General features: G+C 32.4%; 1 protein-coding gene across 1 annotated transcript; it reads left to right on the top strand.

Annotated features, from left to right (window-relative positions):
- Window positions 1-480: 480 nt before the first annotated feature.
- Window positions 481-23,481, top strand: LOC126979354 (vitellin-degrading protease-like). Its single transcript, XM_050828594.1, has 5 exons — window positions 481-523; window positions 4,971-5,133; window positions 10,880-11,132; window positions 18,548-18,697; window positions 23,299-23,481. Exons 1-5 carry the CDS (start codon window positions 481-483, stop codon window positions 23,479-23,481), a joined length of 792 nt encoding a protein of 263 aa, XP_050684551.1.
- Window positions 23,482-23,840: the final 359 nt, after the last annotated feature.

Here is a 23,840-nt window from a genome sequence, read left to right as displayed (position 1 = left end):
TGTAAAAACAATACTATAAAAGTATTTGTGGCCATTTATGATTATTTAAGGGAGAAAATATTGTGTAACTGGTATCCCCCGTAACCGCACAAACACTAGCATAGAGGTGCTTCACTTGTTAATATCAGGGCACGGAGTCCTTCGTTTTTTACTCGTCCGTGCGTTGAAGTAGAACTTTGAAATGCTCTTCCTATAAATATACATAATCATTACCAGCACAATAGTATGCTACTATAAAAATGTCCTATAAATATTTCTGATAATAAATCGAAGCCAGAAAAGTCTTGTCATCTGAATAAATAAATATTAGTAAAGCACTTATCTTATAAAATAACAAACAATCCATTTATCAGTCATATTAAGAATTGGTGTGAAGGGCACGTCCTATCAGCTACTTGATAATTAGCCCTTTTGTAATTTCTCAGGTATAAAATCACTTTGGTTAATTGAATCTCCTAATAGTTCTACACTGCAGTCAAAATGATCAAGTTCTTGTTTTATGTGGGCCTTGTTGGTCTTACAGGTAAGTCTATCTTTTTGTGAACATTCATGGAAAATTTAAATTAAATATTGTTAATATAAATCATTTTTATTATGTACTAGCTGACCCGACAGACGCTGTTCTGTACATAATAAATAAAATAATCTTTTTTTATGAATTTGTTTGCTGTCGTAATGAAATTGTTTCACAGAAGAACTGTCAAACCGTGCGTCAATAAATTCTCTCATTGAAATTATGTATGGACACATCAAAGGAAAAACAAATTTGTTGTTAATTCCGAGCATTTTCCTATTTATTCATTCCTTTTATACCTTTACTGGACTTTCACAAATAATTCAAGACCAAAATTTGCCAAATCGGTCCAGCCATTTATTCAACAAAATATAAATAATTCACTGATTGATTGAACGCCCCGCTTCTAAGGAAATGAAGAAAGAATGTGTCTTATATTACATCGTATGCCCAAGTTATAAGCAATTAAGTAAATATTTTTGGTATTTTTATATATCTATTTGCCGGCGCTCTGTTTGACGCTGAGCATTTGCGATCCGGCAAGCATTTGTCTCATCTGCTGTCTCAGAAGCACGCTGATTAGCTATTATGTATCGAATTAAAGATCTACGGAACTGATGACAATCTTATTTCTGTATTTTTGAGAGTTTGTGATAATTTATTATACCAGTGGGAGGCTTTTTTGCACATGATGGCGGCTAGGTACCACAGTGGGCGTATTGAGCAAGCATTATTGTGTTTTGATTTGAAGGCTGCTGTTGCTGGGCAAATGAGGCTTAACATCTTATGTCTCAAATTGTCAATCAAGAGTTTTGAGCGGCACTCAATACAGTGCCGCTCAAAACTCAAAAAAAATGGGCAACAATTTCTCAAAAATTTTTTTGCATACTTAACAAGTAGTAATCATGAATTATTTTCGCAATATTTCGATAAGAATGCTCTCTATAAGAATATAGATATAGTATACAATAAAGTATGGACAATACATGACTTTACTTTTGCCGGTGAATTTTAACGTGAGTGGATTCACATTTATATTTTAAGTGAAACTTTTTTAAAATAGTTGTGATTTGAAACTCGATAAAACGAAAAAGCGAGAGACACAAACAGTTAAATATATGTGTGTAATGTAGGATTCAGCCAGCGAGAGAATAAGATAGGAAGCATTATACAGAGTTTTGGTACCAGGCGATCATAGTTGAATGACGCGAGTATACTTTAATATATTCTGACGGCATGAGCTCGACGTAATACTACATAGACACCAGGAGAACATAAATATGGTAGCAGTGATAGTAATGTCTTTCATAGCGGTTGACATCATGTGTCATCCTAGCAACATGTCTCTGGACTTCATAGCAGTTAAGACGTTTAATGTAGATGCAAACATCGGATACAGCGATTTCTTTGATTGAGTTTTTGGACGCCAAATGAAATTTAGAAATGTGCAGCACTGTATTAACAACAAGATCAAAAATAGTAACTGTCGCTGTATTCCAGAGATATATTACGGACCATATTAAGACCAAAGTATTTATTTCATACTTTTGTTATGAATATACGATATACGAATAAAATGTAAAATTATTATCAATCTTTGTATCACTATGATCATTACTAACAACTACAAATATTCTCTTTCTGAAACTATACATTCGGCTCACTATCTTGAAGCCAACATTTTTGAAGGTTTCATTTCTACGACGCATTACATGTTTTTTTTTCTTCCCTTTTATTAAAACTGTGATCAAGAAGAATATTATATTAAGAAGTACTGAAATTATTTTATCCAAACAATGAAAATCTAATTACAAAATAAAATCATTAGCAGTTTATCTCGTTTCAATTCAATCTATTTTCAAAATAATAAAGGTTTTCGCATACATTTATTTTAATTGGGAAATTCCAATCAAACCCTCATCAACCCCATTGAAACAGATTAAATACTCGTAATGGAAGTTAATATAGTTAAAGTATTTTTTAAAACTCATACTAAAGAAGAAAAACTCGAACTAAATGCTTGGAGTTACCTAAAATTTTCGTGCTAATAAACCTGTTGTACATTTATTTGTATGATTTGAGCCAGTTAACAATATGTGGTGCCAGACGTCTTCTTTTTAATATCTTTATATTTTTTTCCTGGACAAATAGATTTCAATTGACTATCTTTTGATAAAAAATACCTAAATCAGCTTAAAACAATTCACTTGGGATTAGAGTTTAAAAGGTTTAGTTAACATTAAAACAATTAGGAAACAATGGTGCTAAATAATTAATCTATTTTTTAATGAAAAATAATACTAAATTTTCATTCGTTTTGTCATATAAATAAATTAAGTTAAAAGGAATTACTAAATTATTATTTATAAACCAATAATAGCTTTTAAATATTGCGATAAAGAAAAATTTGTTTATTATAAATAAATATTTCTCAAAGGACTGCATTGTTATTTTTATTTAAATCTTATTTTCTGCTTTTTAGTTCGTCATCCTAATAAAGCGTTTTTATTTTCTTTATTTTATGTCAGTATGCCCTGTGCTTCCCAGGGGGATAAAAACAAAAAGTCGTAAGAGGCGACTAAGGGCACCAGTGGGAGGCTCCTATGGACAGGATGCCGGCTAGAATATGGGTACAACAACGACACCTGTTTCTACCGTGTAGCAGTAATGTGTAAGCATTATTGTGTTTCGGACTGAAGGGCACCGTAGCTTGTGAAAAGACGAGCGCAATTGTAGTGCTGCTCAGAATTCTCATTCTCATGCAAAATATACATGCTGTGAAAATGTTTTAAAACTCAATTCTATATATATTTCAATATCAGTGATCACACAGTCTATCTTCTCAAACACTGATAAAATTAAGTCCAACTGGTAAGGCAAGAGCCAGGCTTCATCTCTTAAGTCTGCAATGTTGGCTTTGAGCCAGACTTGGGTAGTCCGTGCCTTGTTATTCGATATTCTAAAGAATCCCTGGAAACAAAATAGAACTTTCATAAACTGATCTGACGTAGATTACTGTAAGGTTGCATAATATAAATATGATTTGAAATAATTAATTATATACTGGTCTTTGGTTTTATTTTAATCATTTAGAATAAAGTGTTGAAAGCTGTCAAAATCATTCGCATTCGTATTCTTCAAATGAGTTTCACGTTTGACGTTTCTGTCACAAAATTAATATAAAAAGGAGAACACGTCAAAACAGGTTTTACCTTTTAATACAATCACAGTAGAAGGCACAGTTGTTGTAAGTGCTTATATAAGTATTAATCTAGTTTAGCACTTATATTGTACATTAAACTTATACCACAAAAGAAGTGAACGTGTTATTTATTGAAACATTTTACACAATTGTTAAAATCATGCTCTGTGTCTCCATGTAAAGGGACACCCAACACGATAACTTACATAAGATGATGACAACGTTAATGTAATATCAATCGGATGCGAAGCTTCTTTGAAACTTTGAGAATATATTCTAGAGCTGAAATGCTCTTTTGTATTGTAAATCCTTTATCAATATTTGGGTAAGGGGGTTACCCTTATTCATAATAGTCTGCTAACTTAAAGCATTGCTAATTCTCACTCTGTCTTCTTCTATCCAACTAAGACAGAATGAGAAAAAACACTCCTTAACGGCTGTTTAAAGTTAGCGGACCATTATGAATAAGGGGGTAAGACTTTATAGATTGACTGTAGATATTGATTTAGGACATATCCTGTACTATGTGTTTATGTTAAGGATAGGGACATATTCTAAGGTCTTGATTATCATGGATGATAAATGCCTGTGAGAAGTTATAGATTACGCTGTGATTTTTTTGAATGGAAAATTAGAAATAAAAATAAATAATTAGAATTAGAAGAATAAAGATTTGTTTTTTTTAAAGAAGATGTGACGAGATGAGCAGGACGTTCACCTGAAGGTTTGGTTTACTCCCTGCCCGTTATAGTGCAGTGCCGCTCAGGATTCTTGATTGTACCAAATAATCTGAGTAACAAATAAAAGCAATAACTAAAATATGTTAAGTTTGTAAAAGTGCTTGCACATTATCTATTGCTTCATGTTAGAAAAGGCTCCACCATGGTACTAGGTATCTAGGATACTAAAACTAAAACTCACTCCTTACTCGCCCTGACGACAAATTGCTACTCTGGTATTTTGTGATCATCTTCTACTAAAGTTGAAAGTGCGTTTGTAATATTAATCCAGAAAAATACAAAACCAGTCAGGTCTTTTATTGTATTTTTAAGTATGTTGCTTCGGAAAGAGCAATTTTGTAAACATTTGAGATACGTCAGCTCACTGGAAAAGATATAACAAGATTCTTAGCAGAAGTCTTAGCAGTGACAATCACAATAGATCACATTGGTCGCAGTGAAAAACCTGGAAATGTATTTAGGTCGTGTTACATAATTGTAATCATAACTAATATATCGATTTATTTTTTTCCAGCATCAAATCCAGATGTAGAAGACACTAGAATCGTAGGTGGCGATGACATTGATATAACTGCAGTACCGTATCAAGTGTCTCTTCTGTTCAGAGGAAGGCACACCTGCGGTGGTGCTATCATTGCAAGTGATCTGGTGGTCACTGCAGCACACTGCCTGATTGGGTAAGATATATTATATTTTTAGTTATGTTAAAATATTTGAAAGAAATATTTTCATCAATTCAAAAAATCTATACTAATACTAGCGGACCCGACAGACGTTGTTCTGTACACACGTGATAAATTTGAAAAATCGCTCCAGACGTTAGGAGGAGATCACTAACATATCTATCTAATCTAAAACAATCTCAAATTCACTGGAACACTCTAAAGAATCATCAAAATTGGTCCAGAAATTTAGGAAGTAGTTTAATTGTGAATGTAAGTCATCGTCGAATCCACTTGAACACACACAGAAAATTTTATTCAAATCGGTCCAGCCGTTTAGAAGGAGTTCACTGTCAACACATGTACAGAAGAATTATATATATAAAGATATGGAGAATCGCTTTTTTCTTTCGATTATACTGCAAATATAACTGAACCAATTGGAATAATATTTATACCATAAGAGGCAGCGTATTTCGTATTTTTTTTAAGTATTTAATTATAGTGATTACTTATCCGAAACCTATATTATTTTAAATTAGTAATACTAAATACGTAAGTATGCATCTCTACTCTGTGGTAATACCTAATACCTTTATATTTTCAATACAAATATATTTCATTACATATGACAGTTCATACATTGCGCGGGCGTGTTTAATTTTTATGGCTAAATAACGTTTGCCGGGTCAGCAATAGTGATATTTAAATTAAATAACTATAATATGTTTAAGACAATGTTATGGATGGTAACTCAAAACGTAAAACCTGTACTAATCAAATCTATAGACGGATAACATATTGAGAAAGGATCTTTCGAAGCTCACATAACATAAGATTATTTTGAAAAAGGCCATATTCTCATTGAAGTTTCAATATGACACGAGTAGCGAAATCCCGTGGCAGGGTTTGTAATGGCATTACTATAATAGCGGTGTTAAATCGAGATTACCTGAGATATGAGTGAGGATTGCGATGACAGTGCCACAGCTGATGATTGATGCATTTACTGCACTCTTTCGTGTTTTTTTATTTATTTTTTTACTTCATTTGATTGATTTTAGTGAAGGTTTGTCTAATTTCTTAGATTACTGCTTATTTTAGATAATAATATTGATTCAAAAGAGTGTTCTCCTCATCAAGCTCAATCTTTTCTGAAAAAGTTTATCAATGGTAAAATGATAACTTTTTTGTCCAAAGTGTACAATAATTTTTTGATTTTGACATCTTGCACGTTAAGTATCCATTTTTTAACGTTAAGTGCAGCTTTAGACGACTCCTATAGCCTAGTGGTTAGTGACCCTGCCTATTGAGCTAGAGGTCCCGGGTTCGAATCCCAGTAAGTGCAATCATTTATATGATGAATATAAATGTTTGTTTCATGGATGTTTATTCGTATTTATGAATGTTTAAGTAAATATATTGTATTAAATATATCGTTGTCTTGCACCCACAGTACAGGCTAGTGCCTAGTTTGGGGCAAGATTATTTGTGTAAAAGTGTCTCAATATAAATGATTATAATACATTAAATGATTGTTATTATTTAAAAACGTAATATAAACATACTCTATACAATTATATTCACTTATATAACATCATATATACACACTTACCCATCAAACATATTATTATGATTTGTGATAGAAACCAGTAGACATTACACTGAAATTTTGTGAAAATAAATACATAAAGTAACAGTCCTTTCGGATTATGCTAATTTTATTAAACCACTGAGTTGAGTATCATTTAATTTACTTCAAATTATATGTTACAATACGACAACATTGAAAGGTAAATCTTTTTTTGTCTAATTTAATTTACGGTAATAATTATTTATCAACTCACACAGATGAGTAACATTTGCAATTTTTCTAGATATCGTTTTAGAATTTCAAGTTTTCTAGAATTCAATGAATTGAAATATTTGTTAGACAATGGGTTCAAAAATATTTAAAAAAAGAGGCCAAGTGCGAGTCAAACTCGCCCATGAAGGGTTTAGTATCGAGTAACATAATATAAAAGTTCTTGTAACTTGTGTATTTAAAAAAAGCTACTTACTAGATCTCGTTCAAACCAGCTTTCGGTGGAAGTTTGCATAGTAATAATGTACATCATATTTTTTTTAGTTTTATCATTCTCTAATTTTAGAGTTTACCCCTGTAAGGGGGGGGGGGAGACATATTTACCACTTTGGAAATGCAAACTATTCAGATTAGAATAAAATGATAATTGTTTATGTTTTTCATTTTTGTACGGAAATCTTAATGCGGTTCACAGAATACAATATCACAGACAGACAGACAGACATGACGAATCTATAAGGGTTTCGTTTTTTGCCATTTGGCTACGGAATCCTAAAAATGAGATTTATTAAAAGCCGTGAGAAAATGTGAGAAAGCTTTGTAATTACCATAAAAACCATATTTCATTATTTTATATACAATTCAACAGGATTTTGGATTCTCTAACGATGTGTCTATGTTATACACAAATCAGAAACACTTGTGATTATTTTATTTAAATTAAAAAATTACAGAGAATTACACAACATAATGTTATTGTATTTTTCCCACTTTTGTAGCGACAATCATGTCAAGTATTAGTTCACATTTAAATGCGGTGCTTCTGTTGTTCTGTTTTGTTTCATAAGATTAATAATCGTCTTAAAATAAATAAATATAATCTTTCATCAAAAATTAATCATATTAAGTGGTTCATTGGCACGTGCCGTGTCATACATGACACTATATCGCATTTTCTAATTTGTTTTCATAATGATAACTAGAGGAAATTTATACGAAGCTTCAAGTTTCCACTTTCAAAAACAGACACTTTAAGTCAGCCAAACTCCCCACTAAAGTAACCTACCTTAGCCAAATAATATTTTTTAAATTCGAACTGAAGAGACACAGAAGTGAACTCACAAAATTAAACTTTACAATAATATTCACTGCATACCTTTCTTTTAGTTATAATATCATAAATAGATTTAACAAATATATAAGATGTTATAAAATTAAAATAAAAAATTACATAGTTCATTAAAGTCAAAAAATAAGACTGATCAATACAAAAACTGTAATTACACCATTTATCACCACTCCAGAAAAGGTTGAGTTTTAATACGAAGAAGTAGCAAGAACTCATTCCTATTCTTTTAAATCAATATTTATGCCTTCATCATCCTTTTATAAATTATTTTAGTTACAAAGGAAGTTAAGAAATAGTAATTAATTTAAAAACAAGCCTTAAGAGCAATTGAGTATAGTAGATGCATCAATCTACTCGTATATACACTTTAATGAATAAAGGTATTATTTGAACATTATAAAATAAACATTATGAAAATATACAAAGCTAATAAATTGAAATGAAATTGAAAATGAACAAGCCAACGCCTCCCTCTACCGTATTAAAGGGAAGAGAAAAGCCTCCTCAAGACGCCGCCAAAAGCAGCTATATTTTTAAGGGAGCATGACGAAGCCTGCCAAAAGATCTCAACTAAATAATAAAAAATGATTGTTATCTACATATTAATGTCATAGTATGCAACGCTTACTAAAAATATACAGAATACAAATTGAATCACAGGAGTGCAATACCGTGCAAAGAAGTACGAATGTATAATATATTTTGCATATTTGTTTGTGAGTGGAAGAAAAGTATTTCCTTATAAAGGCAGTGAAAGAACACATCCAAATAGCTTGAAAAACAATTATAGTTATCATGACAATAACATCGTAGCGGGATTTGCAATCACTCGAATTTGCGAGGCCCAGTATTACAATACTGAGCGAGGCATCAAGAAGAGTGTAGTTATTAGTATAGAGTAGTAGATATTCTGTAGAAATATTATCTCAAAATATTTTCATTCGTTGAATCTTGAAGATGTTACAAGAGCTAGCAATTTAAAGTCCTTTGTGAAGTTCTATTTAAAGCGACTCATAATTTGTGCTTTTTCTTCGAAATCTCTATTTTACTTTAAATCTTACATTTTTCAGTTTCTGGTTATGTCTTTTTGAAAATCTTACATCCGTATTTCTTGAAGCCACATTTAAAAGCGGACAATTTCTACTCGTGCGACCATTGAGCTACAAAATGATAATAAAGCAAGACATTCAATAAAACGATACATTGGGTGCAATAACGTCATAACTAACAAATGACGCTTTTTCAGTAGATCAATTTAAAAGTTGTTGTTATTCTAAAATGAAACGTATAAATTGTTCTATTATAAATTGATGATCATAATATTGTTTATATTTCATATTTTAAAATTAAGTTTGTTATTGAAATATAAATGTTAGTTAAGTGTCATATTTAAATTTTATTTAATTACGGAACCTACATTTCGGCGAGTTGAACAATTAGAACGTTCTCGCACTAGCGTTTACAAAAAACCGCCAAAACCGCAACGACATTTTACAACCGCAGTCGGTCATTTTAAGAGTTACACGTCTTATGATATTGATGCACCTGTACCAGCCGTAGACGCAAGTTCGACATCATTTGTGATTAAAAGTCATTTTTCCAATTTTAGCACTTATGTCATTGCAATAGAATTCTAAAGTATACTTTTGTAAACATTGCAATGGCTTGATCGAATCATTTAATGAAGCAGACATCATAAATGTTTTCGTGGAAGTGAACATATTATATATACCTATTGCAACATATCGAAATGAAGAAGACAACATCTTAGTGTCTTATTTTAGATTGCTAACTCTATTTATATTTTTTTCAACACTGAACTTAGTACACACGCACTGTGCTGGTGCATTTTAAAACTAATTCATGTTCCAATAATTAAGCATCAGCACAATCTGAGTCGCATTATTCACTGTAATTGGAAAACTACTTCTAAAAACGCTGAAACGGTCAAGTTACATTTTGCAACAGGTTTCTTCTTTATCCGCAACATCTATTTTCAGACTTCGTTTCATTAACTCATTAATTCCCATAGGTTAACCACAAGACCGAATCTGCGCTTACTTAGAATTACATTAACGTGATCCCTTCTAATTCCCATCTCATTGGGTCGGCACGTTTCTTTATGATCGCTTTATTGAATCTAAAATAGATCTGGAATTGCTTATATTTATTAATGTTATGATCTCATGAGTATAGTGAGGTTAATATTAAGGTGATGTTAACCATGTCATTATTTTATTGTTATTATTAATATGTCAGACATTTTTGAACTAACAACTAGTGCGATATGATTGATTCTACTGTTATATATTTTACTGCTTAAGTTTAAGTTAAGTTTAAACAATTTGTTACGTGTTTAAATTTATAACCCTCTCTTTCCAGGATTAACACAGTACAGGAGTTGAAGAAAGCATACAAGCTTTTATGAAGATTGGCAAAGCAATCACACGGAACGCGAGGAATCTTTCATAATTTTTTTATTTTATTTGTATTTTAATCCTAGAAGTTAGGGTTATCACTTTAAAAACATAACAAATTGTTTAGATTTACAAGAGCGACATCTCAGTCAATTTTCTAATGTGCAAATGTTGGGGTTGAGCAGGTTATCAACTGTAAAGTAGATCCTGTAGATGAAGCCACAATGTGAGAGTTGAGCAAAGCATACAAGATTTTATGACGATATGAACGGTTAGCTCAGTTGGCAGAGCACTCGCACGGAACGCGAGAGGTCGTGGGTTCGAGTCCCGCATCGTTCATACAATTTTCATTTCAAATTTTATTTGTATAAGTTAAGTTTGTAACATTAATTGTATATTGTTCTCTTCCAGGTCCTACCCACGAGATCTGCAGATTCGAGCTGGCTCATCATCAAGTACTTCTGGAGGGGATGTATACCAAGTGGGTGATTTCGTTTACCACGCTAACTTTACGTATAGCAAAATGGACTGCGATGTTGGACTATTGTGGCTAAGCACGCCATTCGTCTTCACCGATCGTGTAGCACCAATCGAGCTGTTTGATCAAGATGAAGAGATCGATGATAATGATTTAACTGTTGTAACTGGCTGGGGTAATATAAGGGTAAGTGTCTACTTGACTGGTATTGCTATTTATGTCATTGCCGAGTAACATGAGTGCTACTTTGTGTATTTCTATGCGTTCGTCTCCTTGGGACATAAGATTTAAGTCTCGTTTGCGCAGTAATTTCACTATTTACGACGCTCTTCCAACCGAAACACAATAATGATTAGGCAGAAACAGGCACCGTTGTGGTACCCAAAATCTAGTTGGAAAATAAAAGTTTTCTTTGTAGTACAGTCTACTTGATTGGATATTATGACAGTTATATATTGTTTTGAAATTTTAGCTTTTTAAGTCTTATAAGACTACAATTTCCTTTTATTATGTATTATTTTATTGTATTTTAGTATGCACGATGTGTTCACTTTTTTTGGACTGTCTTTATTCCTGCAATTTTTGGATTTGGTGTATAATTTTATTAATTGAAATAATATTGTTTATCGTATATAGGTGAACCATAAATAAGTAAATAATAAACTAATCCTTATAAGAATGAATAGTTTTGTTTTAAAGGTTGAGGCACGTTTAATGATTTGTATTGATTAAAAAAAATTACGAAACGGAAGTATAAAAAGTTCTGAATATGAAATCAAAGGGTTTTCTAACTTAATTAAATAAACATAAATATATTAAAAAGATAGTACGGCAGTTAAAGTGATCTTAACTGAACAAAATTAATATCATTCTTTAGTTGCCGCTTTTCGATTTAAAAAAAGCTGCAAATGAATAACGTAACCCGTTTACCGTTGCTTAGGTCAGCTATTATCTTCTGGACTCACAACCGTACCTTTTTCGTTTAGAGGTACGGCGCCCTAAACAATAGAGCAAGTAGATAAGCACTTAAATCAATATTAAAAGTACACATTAAAAGTGTTATACAAGATAGTTTTTTGAGAAGGATTTAGTTGGAGTGCAGCGGAGACCTATCCTTAATCTAATGATAAGATGCTGTGTGACTAGATAAGATGAATACATCACAATTAGATACATAAATATGCAACTCATCAACGTCAATTTACAAGCTTTGAATGAACTGCTAGGAAGCATATTTTTATTCAAAATAGGATTTAAAATCACTTAGGACGAACGTCAAAAACTACCATCCAATCAAAACAGACTGCCTCAGACCTGAGAAGAATGGGCGCAAGAAACTCAGCCGGCGTTTTTTTTTTTAATATAAAATATGGATTACAATGTGATATCGTACAATAATCATTTATAATTAAAGAGCCTGAGGGTGTTCACTTTATTCCCAGTCCGTGGTGTCATTAAGAAAATCGCTTATGCTATAGTAACCTTTCCCACACAAACGTTTTTTAACAATTCTTTTTAATTTCGTAACACATTTGTTTTGTACATTTTCTGAGATCATATTGTAGAAGCATATACATCGCTCAACTTACTAACTCGATCCAACCGAGTAGTAGGCATAACAAGTTTATGTTTGTTTCTAAAGACATGATACTCTCAACTCTTGTACCCCTTCAGTAACAAATATAACTACACATAAATATTACTATACATATGATCTATTTGTAGAAACGTTAACGTTCTTTAACGTTCCTAAGGACGACATGCAAATGACAGAATAAAATGTTTCAATATAAATTGCTTGGCAGGGGTTGTGTTCGTTCAATTCTTAAGGCTATATAATATGTATGATGTGTATGAAAAGCCGTTGGGGATTGTGCTTGTTCAATACTTGAGTAAACATATTACATAATATCTAATATATAAAATTCTCATGTCATGGTGTTAAACATTGAACTCCTCCGAAACGGCTTGACCGATTCTCATAATTTTTTTTGTGTATATTGAGTAGGTCTGAGAATCGGAAAACATCTATTTTTCATCCCCCAAAATGTTAAGGGTGGTCCACACATTTTTTTTTTTTAATTTTTTTGACATTTTTTTTTAAATTTGTATGATTATGACTCAGCATTAAAATACATACAACTTCAAATTTTCACCAATTTACAACCAACAGTTACTTTTGTATTGCGATTTTAATATCGGCAATACAACGTTTGCTGGATCAGCTCGTAATAATATAGATACAAAAATAATAAACGGATGAACGAAATCGATAAAAAAGGTTTTTATTAAATTTATTGTTTTAATTAAATTTATTATTATTATTAAATTTATTATTATTAAAAAAAATCCTGCCGTCGAATTCCACGTTCGCACAAGGATATCATCCCCACCATCTGGATGTGTGGCGGTCCTCCACAGTGCAGTTTTCAAGGAGCTTCCTTCCACGTACTACAAAGCTGTGGAATGATCTTCCGTGTGCGGTGTTTCCGGGACGATATGGAAACCGAAAATATATAGTATAACTATTTATATAATTTATTAATAGCAATTTATTCACCTTCAACATTATTTTAATATATTATTTGATTAGGAAAAACTTTAAGGTAACAAAGGCTTAATACTAAATTAATAAAAATTAATATGCAGCAAATTATTTTTCTTCATAAGAAAGTTATAAATATTTAATTGATGCCTGTGACTAATAAAAAAACTATACTTATGTACTACAAACGTCTTTGGCGTGACCAAACAAGAATTCTTAAAACTTTTTCTTTCTTCGTGCTATTTTACGTATGTAAAAAGAACAATATTGTAATAGAAAAAGGTATTAAATACAACCAATGAAAATGAAAACTGTTGGCGCGATATTGAGTTATTCGTAAATTTATCATCCACTTTGATATATGTATGTATAGCAAATTTAAGACTTTTATGGTTTTCTCATGGATGCTACTGTCAGATCTGGACCAAATTACAATGGGACCACGCGGGAAGCACCAGCTATCAAATAAACAAAGAATCATCAAAATCGGTACATCCAGTCGAAAGTTTTGAGGTGACGACCATAAATAAAATACTGACAAATTGAGAACCTCCTTTTTTGAAGTCGGTTAAAAAGAACAATATTGTATTAGAAAAAGGTATTAAATACTACCAATGAAAATATCATTATACCGTTTGTTATTAATAGAGTTTTTTTATTGTTATTGGAGTAATTTGTTATATACGATACATTATGTAATGAAAAATGAATTATTAACTATAGCTTAAGTATAACATTTATTGGTAGTTGTTTAAATAGTAACATAGTATTTGTACTTTCATAATATTTCGTATGTTTCAAGTACACGCAGTATTGTATATTCTTTGACTAACGCGAGTGTTATATAAATAAAATATATTACAACTTATTTACATGTTATATAAATAAACTACTCTTTAAGGCTGGGGACCGAGCCAACGGTCTTGAGAAATCGAGCGGAGCTACCTCTCACGTACAAAATCGCCATAGTTTTAATTCAGCATTAGAAGAATTTTTAAATTATTAAAAAGGCATAAAAGGCATTTATTTTCTCAAAATTGATTCCTTTAGAATTCTTTTTGATGTCATTTCTTATACTACTAGATACTACTACCGCTTTGGAAACAAATGGCGCTCTGAGAGAGAAGAAGCGGCGCAAGAAACTCTCCCAGCATTCTTTTTTTATGCGCTCTTTTCAGTAAAAATATACAATATTGTACAGTCGCTATAAAATAATCACAATCTAGTCCCTGGCTGTCCGATCGTTTAGATATTCAGCAGTGGAGTAATAGGATTAACGACTAGGACTTTATTGTAGAAGTGTATACATTTACCCTTAAAGCTATTATGTATCTTATGAAGCCTACTAGAATTAGTTACAAGCAATCCCTTATTTCTAGTGTTATAATAATGAAAATCACTATTAAGAGCAAAAAGGTGACGATTTTTGTGAACATATATTAAATTTTCATAAATGTACTGACAATAAATAGTCATAATATTTATTTCTTTAAATTTTTCTTTGAGAGACTGTCTATAACCAAGCTGATATATAGCACGAACAGCTCTCTTTTGCAGTGCAAACACTATATCAATGTCAGCAGCATGACCCCATAGTAATATACCGTACGTCATGATGCTGTGAAAATAACTAAAGTACACTAATCTAGTGGTCGCAACATTCGTGTACTCTCTAATCTTTCTAACTGCATATGCCGCAGAGCTGAGTCTATCTGCTAGATGGGTAATATGTGGACCCCACTGAAGCTTTTTATCTAACGTGATACCCAAGAAGACCGTAGTGTCCACAAGTTCCAATCTCTGGTCATTTATAAGTACGTTGGTTTGTACCTCCGCTGTGTTTGGTGTAATGAACCGTAAACACTTTGTTTTTTTACTGTTTAAGTGCAGATTATTCGTCTCAAACCAACGCACTATCTTTGAGAGTGCATTGCTTACCTCGTCATCAATATCCGCACGTCGCTTCACTTTAAAAATAAGTGAAGTATCATCAGCAAACAATACAATCTCATGGCTATCATCTACCACAAACGGTAGATCGTTAATATATATAAGAAACAAGAAAGGACCGAGAATAGAACCCTGTGGAACACCTATTCCCACAGGTTTACCCGAAGACCGTTTGCCATTTACATCGACTATCTGAACTCTTTAGCTTAAATATCATTTTAACAGATTTAGGGCTCTATTTTTCACTCCATAATGCTTTAGTTTTAGGAGTAAAGTTTCATGGTGGACGCAGTCAAATGCTTTTGACAAATTACAAAAAATGCCCAATGCATCCTGTGACTCTTCCCAGGCGTCAAAGATGTGCTCAATGAGTCTAGTACCCGCATTAATTGTTGATAAGCCCCTAGTGAAACCAAACTGATTTTTGTTCATTAATTTACAAAAATGCATTTGTAGCTGTTGAAGCAAAAGTTTTTCAAAAATTTTACTAAAAACAGGTAGCACTGAAATAGGTCTGAAATTAGCAGGGTCAAAAGAACTGCCCGATTTAATCAAAGGTATAACTTTGCTGTATTTCATGAGGTCAGGGAACACACCCTCATCTATGCATTCATTAAATATTATTGCTAATTCAGGTGCTATAATGTCAAGTATGTATTTAACAATATTAGTCGAATGGCCCCATAGGTCTTTTGTATTTTTTAGGTTAATTAATTTGAAGATTTTTATTATATCGCTACCTGTAACATACTTAAATTTCAAGTCAATAGAAGATACTGGTACGTGTAATTTAAGCATATCATATGCTGCTTTTGGCGAATAGTTAAAGTATTTGGTCGTGACAATCGGGATTTCGGAGAAGTATTTATCAAATTCATTTGCAATTTCTTTTTCCGAATTTATAACATGATTATTAATATTTAAACAGATAGAGGTGTTACGGCAATTCGATCTACCAGTTTCATTTCATTACACTCCAAGTCGCTTTTACTTTATTATTACTGTTTTTAATTTTATCTGCAATGAAACGTGTTTTCCCTTCATGACAAACTATTTTAAAGAGCTTGGAGTATTTTTTTACATATATTTTAAATTCTTCACTATTATTGTAATGTTTCTCATAATAAAGGTCATATAAGCGTTTACGACTTTTGTGGAATTGTTGCCCAATCATTAAAACTATGTTTGTTGTTTACTGTCACCGTTACTGGAGTAAAAATCCTGTCAAATTCCTCACAGAAGGAATTGAAGACTAAGTTGTAGTGAAAATTTGCAGTTTCGCCACAGTGTAAAAATGGTATCGTATTTACCAAATTATTTCTAAACCTCTCAAGACGGCTACCCGTAACTGGTATAATCGTCACCTTTTTTGGTCTGACATTGTCCAATCTTGTATTTACTTTTATAAGTTGCCCACTATGGTCGGACTGAAGATTATTAATTATGAGTTTACTAGTAATAGTAACATCTGTAAAAATATTATCTAAACAGGTTGCTGTTGTAGAAGTGATTCTAGTAGGTTCCCAAAATACATTGAACAAATTAAAACTTTGAAATAAATTTTTAAGGCTAGTACAATTGGCCGAAGGTTCAAGCAAGTTTATATTAAAATCTCCACACACTATAATTGACTTGCTAGTTTTGCTAAATTTTGATAGTACCTCCTCCATTCTATGTTGGAATTGTTCATATGATGCAGTGGGGGGGCGGTATACACTTACAATAATAAATTGCTCTAGTTCTATACAAGCTATCTCAATTAGTTGTTCTATAGAGGGATTAACAATATCTCTTCTATTTTTACATTTTAATCTATTATTAATAATAATTAGGGAACCTCCATGTATTGCCCTACTTCTACAAAACGAACTGACTACTTTATGTTCTCTAAAACTAAACTGGAGCTGATGACTCTTACGCCAATGTTCTGTAATACATAATATATCTATATTACAGCAGCTCAAAAACAGTTCAATTTCTAATTCCTTACTTGGGATACCTTGTATATTCTGGTGAACAATATTTATGAGCTTTATATTATGATTATCTATAGCAGTAACATTTATATTTGGTGAATGTTGCCTATTTTGTATGATATTGCAATAGTTGTCCTCCCTTGTGAAATAACTTAATTTAAATTAATTGAAGAAAAATCTTCATTGTTATATTTTTGTACATTAGTACTAATACATTCCCCAATAGAGGCTTGTATGTCGATTATTTTACAATTTTGCCCAATAGAGGCATGTTTATTAAATAATACTACAGAGGAAGTAGTTTGTTGACTAAGACTATAAGCTACTAAAGTAGCCAGCTGTCGCTTAACTCTAAATAGTAGGTATAGGTTACCATTGGTTATTTTCAGTACAGTCATTACAAAATAATACAATTTTCTTAACAAAAATAACAAAACTATGTCATGTTAAATAGTGTATTGGTAAACAGTTAATAATTTTTCATACAATTTTTATCTAGGTTGATTTCAAAAGATGGGGATTTTGTTTCGTAATATCTATGGAAATGTTAAGAAAAAAAATTAACTTTCTTCTCATATTCTGTAATGGTTTCAATTATTATGTGCTAGATTGGCGTTTTCTTGGGATAGCAGCCTTAAGGGATTGAAACACAAATGTAACTGATACGCAAAAACCTAAATTTTAAATACTTTTTTCCATTAGACGCTACTGTGACGAAGGTTGAGTTTCTTGTGCCATTTCTTCAGACCTGAGTCTGAGGCGTAAATTTCCGCAGGAGAGAATTGACATTCAATAAGTGATTTGAAATCCTATTCCGACTAAAAATATTTGAATTTGAATCGATGTTATCTAAATAGACGCATTTTAATTATCTAAGTATTATATTAATAAAGACACTTCTAAAACATATAAAAATGAATACCTACCCAATTTTTGATATGAATTATCAATTGAATACAATTAATTTAAAGCTTAAAGTGTGTATATTTAATTTGTAAAATAAGGCTGTGACAAGGTAAAAAATAACAAAAATCGCTGTCGTTAATGTACTGTTACATATTCTTTTCCTGCTTTTTTAATTCGCCTAGTATATAATATGATCAGTAACATTTATTTAACTAATTCCTCAGGAGAGCGGGGGATCTCCAAGAACACTCCAGATGGCTCTCATTCCCAAAGTAAACCCGAACCAGTGCACCTATGCATACTCACCTCTTTATAAAATAACAGAGTCTATGCTCTGCGCTGGATTGCCGCAAGGAGGGAAAGATGCTTGTCAGGTAAGATCTTGTCATAACTACATGTTATAAACAAAGTCCTCCGCCGCGTCTGTCTGTCTGTCTGTTCGTGATAAATTTATCTACAGATAGAGATAAATTACCACCTTCTACTGCCAGTTATTAGCTGTCAATAATCTGAAGTCTGTCCCAATATATAATGCGTGAATTGCAATTTCCATACAAACTTCTATCGCTGGTTAGCTATACGTCCTCCCATTGACAGACAGCGTGTACGGATAAGGTGAAAAGTCAACGATAGTTACGATTTTTATTTCAAGTAGGCCAAAACCCGAGATGGACTCAATATTGGGAACGGCCCTAAGTCTTTATTTGTTCGATGACTACTATCTGCCTTTTGAAAAATCTGAAATTGCGCCATTCTTCGAATTTAACTGACTATTAAAAAATCAGCCCTAAGTGTTTTATCGCTTGCGATTGCAACTGTCTGAAATCAAACTTATCATAATACACAAACACTCCTCATTAGGGCGAGACTGAATTTAAAATATGTGCTAGTTTTACAGATGTGTTAAAAGGCATAAAAGGCATTTATTTTCTCAAAATTGATTCCTTTAGAATTCTTTTTGATGCCATTTCTAATAACTACTAGATACTACTACCGCTTCGGAAACAAACGGCCCAATGAGAGAGAAGAAGCGGCGCAAGAAACTCTCCCAGCATTCTTTTTTTTGGGCTCTTTTCTATACAAATATACAATATTGTACAGTCATTTCTATCGCTATAAAATAATCACAATCTAGTCCCAGGCTGTCCAATCATTTAGATATTCAGCATTGGAGTAATAGGATTTATGACAGAGCCATTTTTTTATATAACATTTAAATTTATTTATAGATAATGCCTGAACAGTGGCTGGGACTTTATTATAGAAGTGTATACATTTACCCTTTATTGTTAGTGAGTTATTGAAGTGTGTTGTATTTTTTTTTTGTCAAAACCTATGACATATATTGATAAACTGCGTCATATTCACGTATACAATATTTTATTATCTAACACATATTTTCTTAAATGATCTTAAGAAAATAGTGTTCTAAGAAAATAAACATCACGAAAGTAGTATTGAAGAATCAGTATTTACCTGGGAAATATTTCTTTAGTTGGATTGTTGCTATATGTAACAACAGAATGTAATACAGAACACGACACCATTATATTTTTAATTAATATTCGTCAAAACACAGAACAATACCGATAAAAACGCTAAAATTAAAACGCGGTCCAATTTGACAGGAGACTAATGGAAACTAAATTGTTTCAATATGGTTTCATTCATCCGTCTCTTTCTCACACCTAAGTTCTTATGTAAGAATAGTTATCTTACTTTCACACAGGGTTATCTACATATATGTATTACGGTAGTATACTAAATTTATGGTTTGAACAGACTCAACAAAATCGAAGCGACAAAAATCAGTATGATAAAATTTTCTCTCATTATGTGATACAAATTCCCTGTCTAATATACAACAATGAACATCGTATCGAGGAGTACGTACCAGTAGGAGGCTCCTTTGCACAGGATGCGGCAAACGTACCGATGAATACTTAGTAATATTTTTTTTGGTACTTAAGTACTACAGTTTAGGTTGTGCAAGTTTTTGCAGATAGATAATATGCTTTAGCGTTGTTTCATTTTCGCTGTTCAGATTCAAATCAATAGTTACTCGCTGGTGGCTTAAGAGTGAAGAGATGTGAGGTGACGTGATATTCGGCTTTGTCAATTATTCTATATTCTTATTTAGATTTTTTATTTTTGATGTCTAGTTTTACCAGTGGGGGGCTCCATTGCACAGAATGCCGGCTAGATTATGGGTATCACAACGGTGCCTATTTCTGCCGTGAAACAGTAATGTATAAGCATTACTGTGTTTTGGTCTGGCGGTCGCCGTAGCAAGTGAAATTACTTTGCAAATGAGACTTAACATCTTATGTCTCAAGGTGACGAGCGCAATTGTAGTGCCGCCCAGAGTTTTTAAGGTTTTCAAGAATCCCGAGCGGCACTGCATTGTAATGGGCAGGGCGTATCAATTACTTTCAGCTTAACGTCCGGCTCGTCTCGTCCCTAATTTTCATAAAAAATAAATCGAGTAAGCGAAACACAAAAGAAATATAGAAGATTATGTCAGCAACAGAAATAAGATTGAAAATGAATAAGAACTGTTGCTTTGTCTAGCTTAAGAGGATTACTGGACATGGCCGCCTTCTTGAAAATGAGGACTTTTTGTAGCTCTAACGAACCGTGTACTATAATTTAACACGTCCTATTTTTGTTATTTATCTCATAAGCTCAATTCAATTGGGCGCTTCTTACAAACCAAATTTTATCAGGAGTTTTTAACGATTTTTTAAATAAAATTAATCGGATTACTTCGCCAATTATAATTAAATTTTTATAATTATTTTTTTCATTGGGTAGGTCGGAAAATGGGAGTAAATTTTCTTTGATCTCGATATCATCATTACCTATGAAAAGTTCCAGGCTACCTACGTAGCACTAAAAATAAAAATAAAAGCAAGCAGAATATTATTTACCTCGTAACAGTAAAGTTGTTATATTCACATTTGGATATCTAAAAGTATGAAGTAAAAGTTATACAAACACAACTTTAAGTTCAAAATGTAAATTCTAGCAAGATCAAAGGCGCCGCCGAGTGCTTTACGAATAATGTTAGAATTAAACTTTTGATGAATAACATACAAGGCTAATTCACAGAGTGAATGGGAAAAGACTCAAAGGTGAAAGAAAACTTAGTCGGGAAACACATATGGGAATGTACTGCACATTAAACTTTTTCTATGCGAATACGCTTTTCCACATAATTTTAAAAATCTTCGTAAATATATATTCTAAGACTTAAATTATAATAATTAGAGATACCAAAAAGACTTTAGTGATGTGTCAGTGGTGCAAATTTTAAATAGAGTCGCCAATGTGTGCAACTTGAGCATATAAATAAGCAGGCATTTTTTCATATAAACATTCTTGTCTCTTTTTTCATTATCAGGAATCAGGAATCAGAATATCTTATATATATAAAATCTCGAGGATCACATTGAATCGTCACAAAATAAATTATTCTAATATACAAAAATACAAAGTTGTATCCATAATTGCACTATATTATACAAAAACTAGTCATAGCTCTACACCGGTTTACAAGAACCTAAGGTATTGTCAAGCTGTCATTGCGAGATGGAGCGACATCTGGCCAGGTTATCTTGGCATTTATAAAATCATCTATTCTATAATAGGCTTCCTTAATTAATTGTTTTTTAATATAAGATTTGAAATGACGAATTGATAGCTCTGTCACTTTTGATGGGAGTTTGTTATAGAAACATTGTTTTTTACCCTGGATCAAAAAAAAAATAAAAAAAAATTAATAATATTATTATATTTTTTTTTAAGTGCTAGAGTACTTCACACGGTGCAAAAGGCTGCATAATGTAGCTTGCAAGCGGAAGCCTACAAATCTGAGAACAATAAGCGAAAATAATCAAAACTCAAAAAATAAAAAGGAGTTAATGTGCGATAAAGTAACCCTGATTTTTGAGCGTAACCATTTTTAATAGGAGTTGCGGGTGTCATTATCACACTTAAGATTGTCTCGCCCGCGTTAGCGCGTCAAATCAAATCAAAATATATTTATTTCATCATTATCATCATCAGCCGGAAGACTTCCACTGCTGGCCTCCCCCAAAGATTTCCACGAAGATCGGTCCTGCGCTGCCCTCATCCAGTCTTGACCAGATCGTCAGTCCATCTTATGCCTACCAACTTTGTGTCTTCCGGTACGTGGTGGCCAATCGAGAACTTTACTGCTTCAACGGCTAACGGCGTCGAACTATATCTCCTACGGATCTCCTCATTTCTGATTCGATCTCGCAGGGAAACTCCGAGCATAGCCCTCTCCATTGCCCTCTGAGCGACCATGAGCTTTCTCATAAGGCCGATAGTTAGCGACCACATCTGCGTATCGTAAGTCATCACTGGCAACACAACTAGTTGAAAACCTTCGTCTTCAGACACTGTGGTATTTGGTATTAACTTTATTTAAAATAGACATTTAACATAATTTGGGCTAGTGTCCTCCAATAAACAATTAATGCCTGTATTGAAAGACACGTCTCCTCCTCCATTTCAATTCTAAATCTATTAACTAAAAATCTTTGTTTATATCACTAATACCTTAATTTATTGAATTAAAATTAATGTATGTGTGTATGTCTGTGTTTTGTGAAAGTATGTACACTTGGCGTATCTTTACTTTATTATACACACTATTAAATTTCTGAGATTATCTGAGAAAAGCCTCAGCTAATGTTCCCTCTTAAATACGAGCATCGAGACCCAATATAGCGGAACTGTATGACCAATGAAATTGCGGGTAGGAGTGGAACGCCCCTCTCCTACATACCTCACCCCGCCTTTGTCCCGTCTAGTAGCAGAGTTGACTCGCTGAATGAAAAATACACTGTGATAATAGGATTCCTGTTAGTTAATTACCGTTTGGGTATGGAACCTTAAAATGACTTTCTTTTCAATAATACCCTAACTCATATTCATTTCGTTATAGGGTGACAGTGGAGGTCCTTTGGTTCACGATGATAAATTAGCTGGTATTGTGTCGTGGGGTCTCGGATGTGCAAGACCCAAGTATCCTGGAGTGTACGCCAAGGTAGCAGCGCTAAGGAACTGGATCGACGACCAAGCTACGTTTTTAAGACTGAAACATATGATATTTAGAAATGCTGCCTGATTAAATAATAAAAAAATTGCAATATATTTTTTGTTTTATTTCATGCTAGTTTGGCACTTCAAAATAATTTAGCCCAGTTAAAAATAGATTGTTCTTGCTATGGCCTCTGATATGTTCTTTAAATAAAATCACGCCTATTTACTGTCAAATTCATGAGTCGTCAAAATATCCTTTCACTTTCTTGGCATGTAGATAAGCCAACCATATAATTGGTTGAATTATTTATTTAAAATTTTAATAAGAAAAAGATACGAGCAATTTCAGATTTGAGGCAAGGATTTTGGCTATTGTTATATAAAATATTTTTTTCCTGTTCCTTTGTATTGTTAATAAAGAGGTTTATTTTTTATTGGGTTGCA

Source organism: Leptidea sinapis, chromosome 3, assembly GCF_905404315.1.
Source record: "Leptidea sinapis chromosome 3, ilLepSina1.1, whole genome shotgun sequence".
NCBI classification, from domain to species: domain Eukaryota; kingdom Metazoa; phylum Arthropoda; class Insecta; order Lepidoptera; family Pieridae; genus Leptidea; species Leptidea sinapis.
The sequence above is the reverse complement of the archived record's forward strand: the minus strand, read 5'-3'. Positions and strand labels throughout refer to the sequence as shown.

What these genes read in the sequence shown, in the direction of transcription:
- LOC126979354 (XM_050828594.1), top strand. Translation starts at nt 481, where the DNA reads ATGATCAAGTTCTTGTTTTATGTGGGCCTTGTTGGTCTTACAG. An exon ending in CTGGCTGGGGTAATATAAGG is followed by an intron (nt 11,133 to 18,547) that starts GTAAGTGTCTAC and finishes CTAATTCCTCAG; the next exon opens with GAGAGCGGGGGATCTCCAAG. An exon ending in GAGGGAAAGATGCTTGTCAG is followed by an intron (nt 18,698 to 23,298) that starts GTAAGATCTTGT and finishes ATTTCGTTATAG; the next exon opens with GGTGACAGTGGAGGTCCTTT.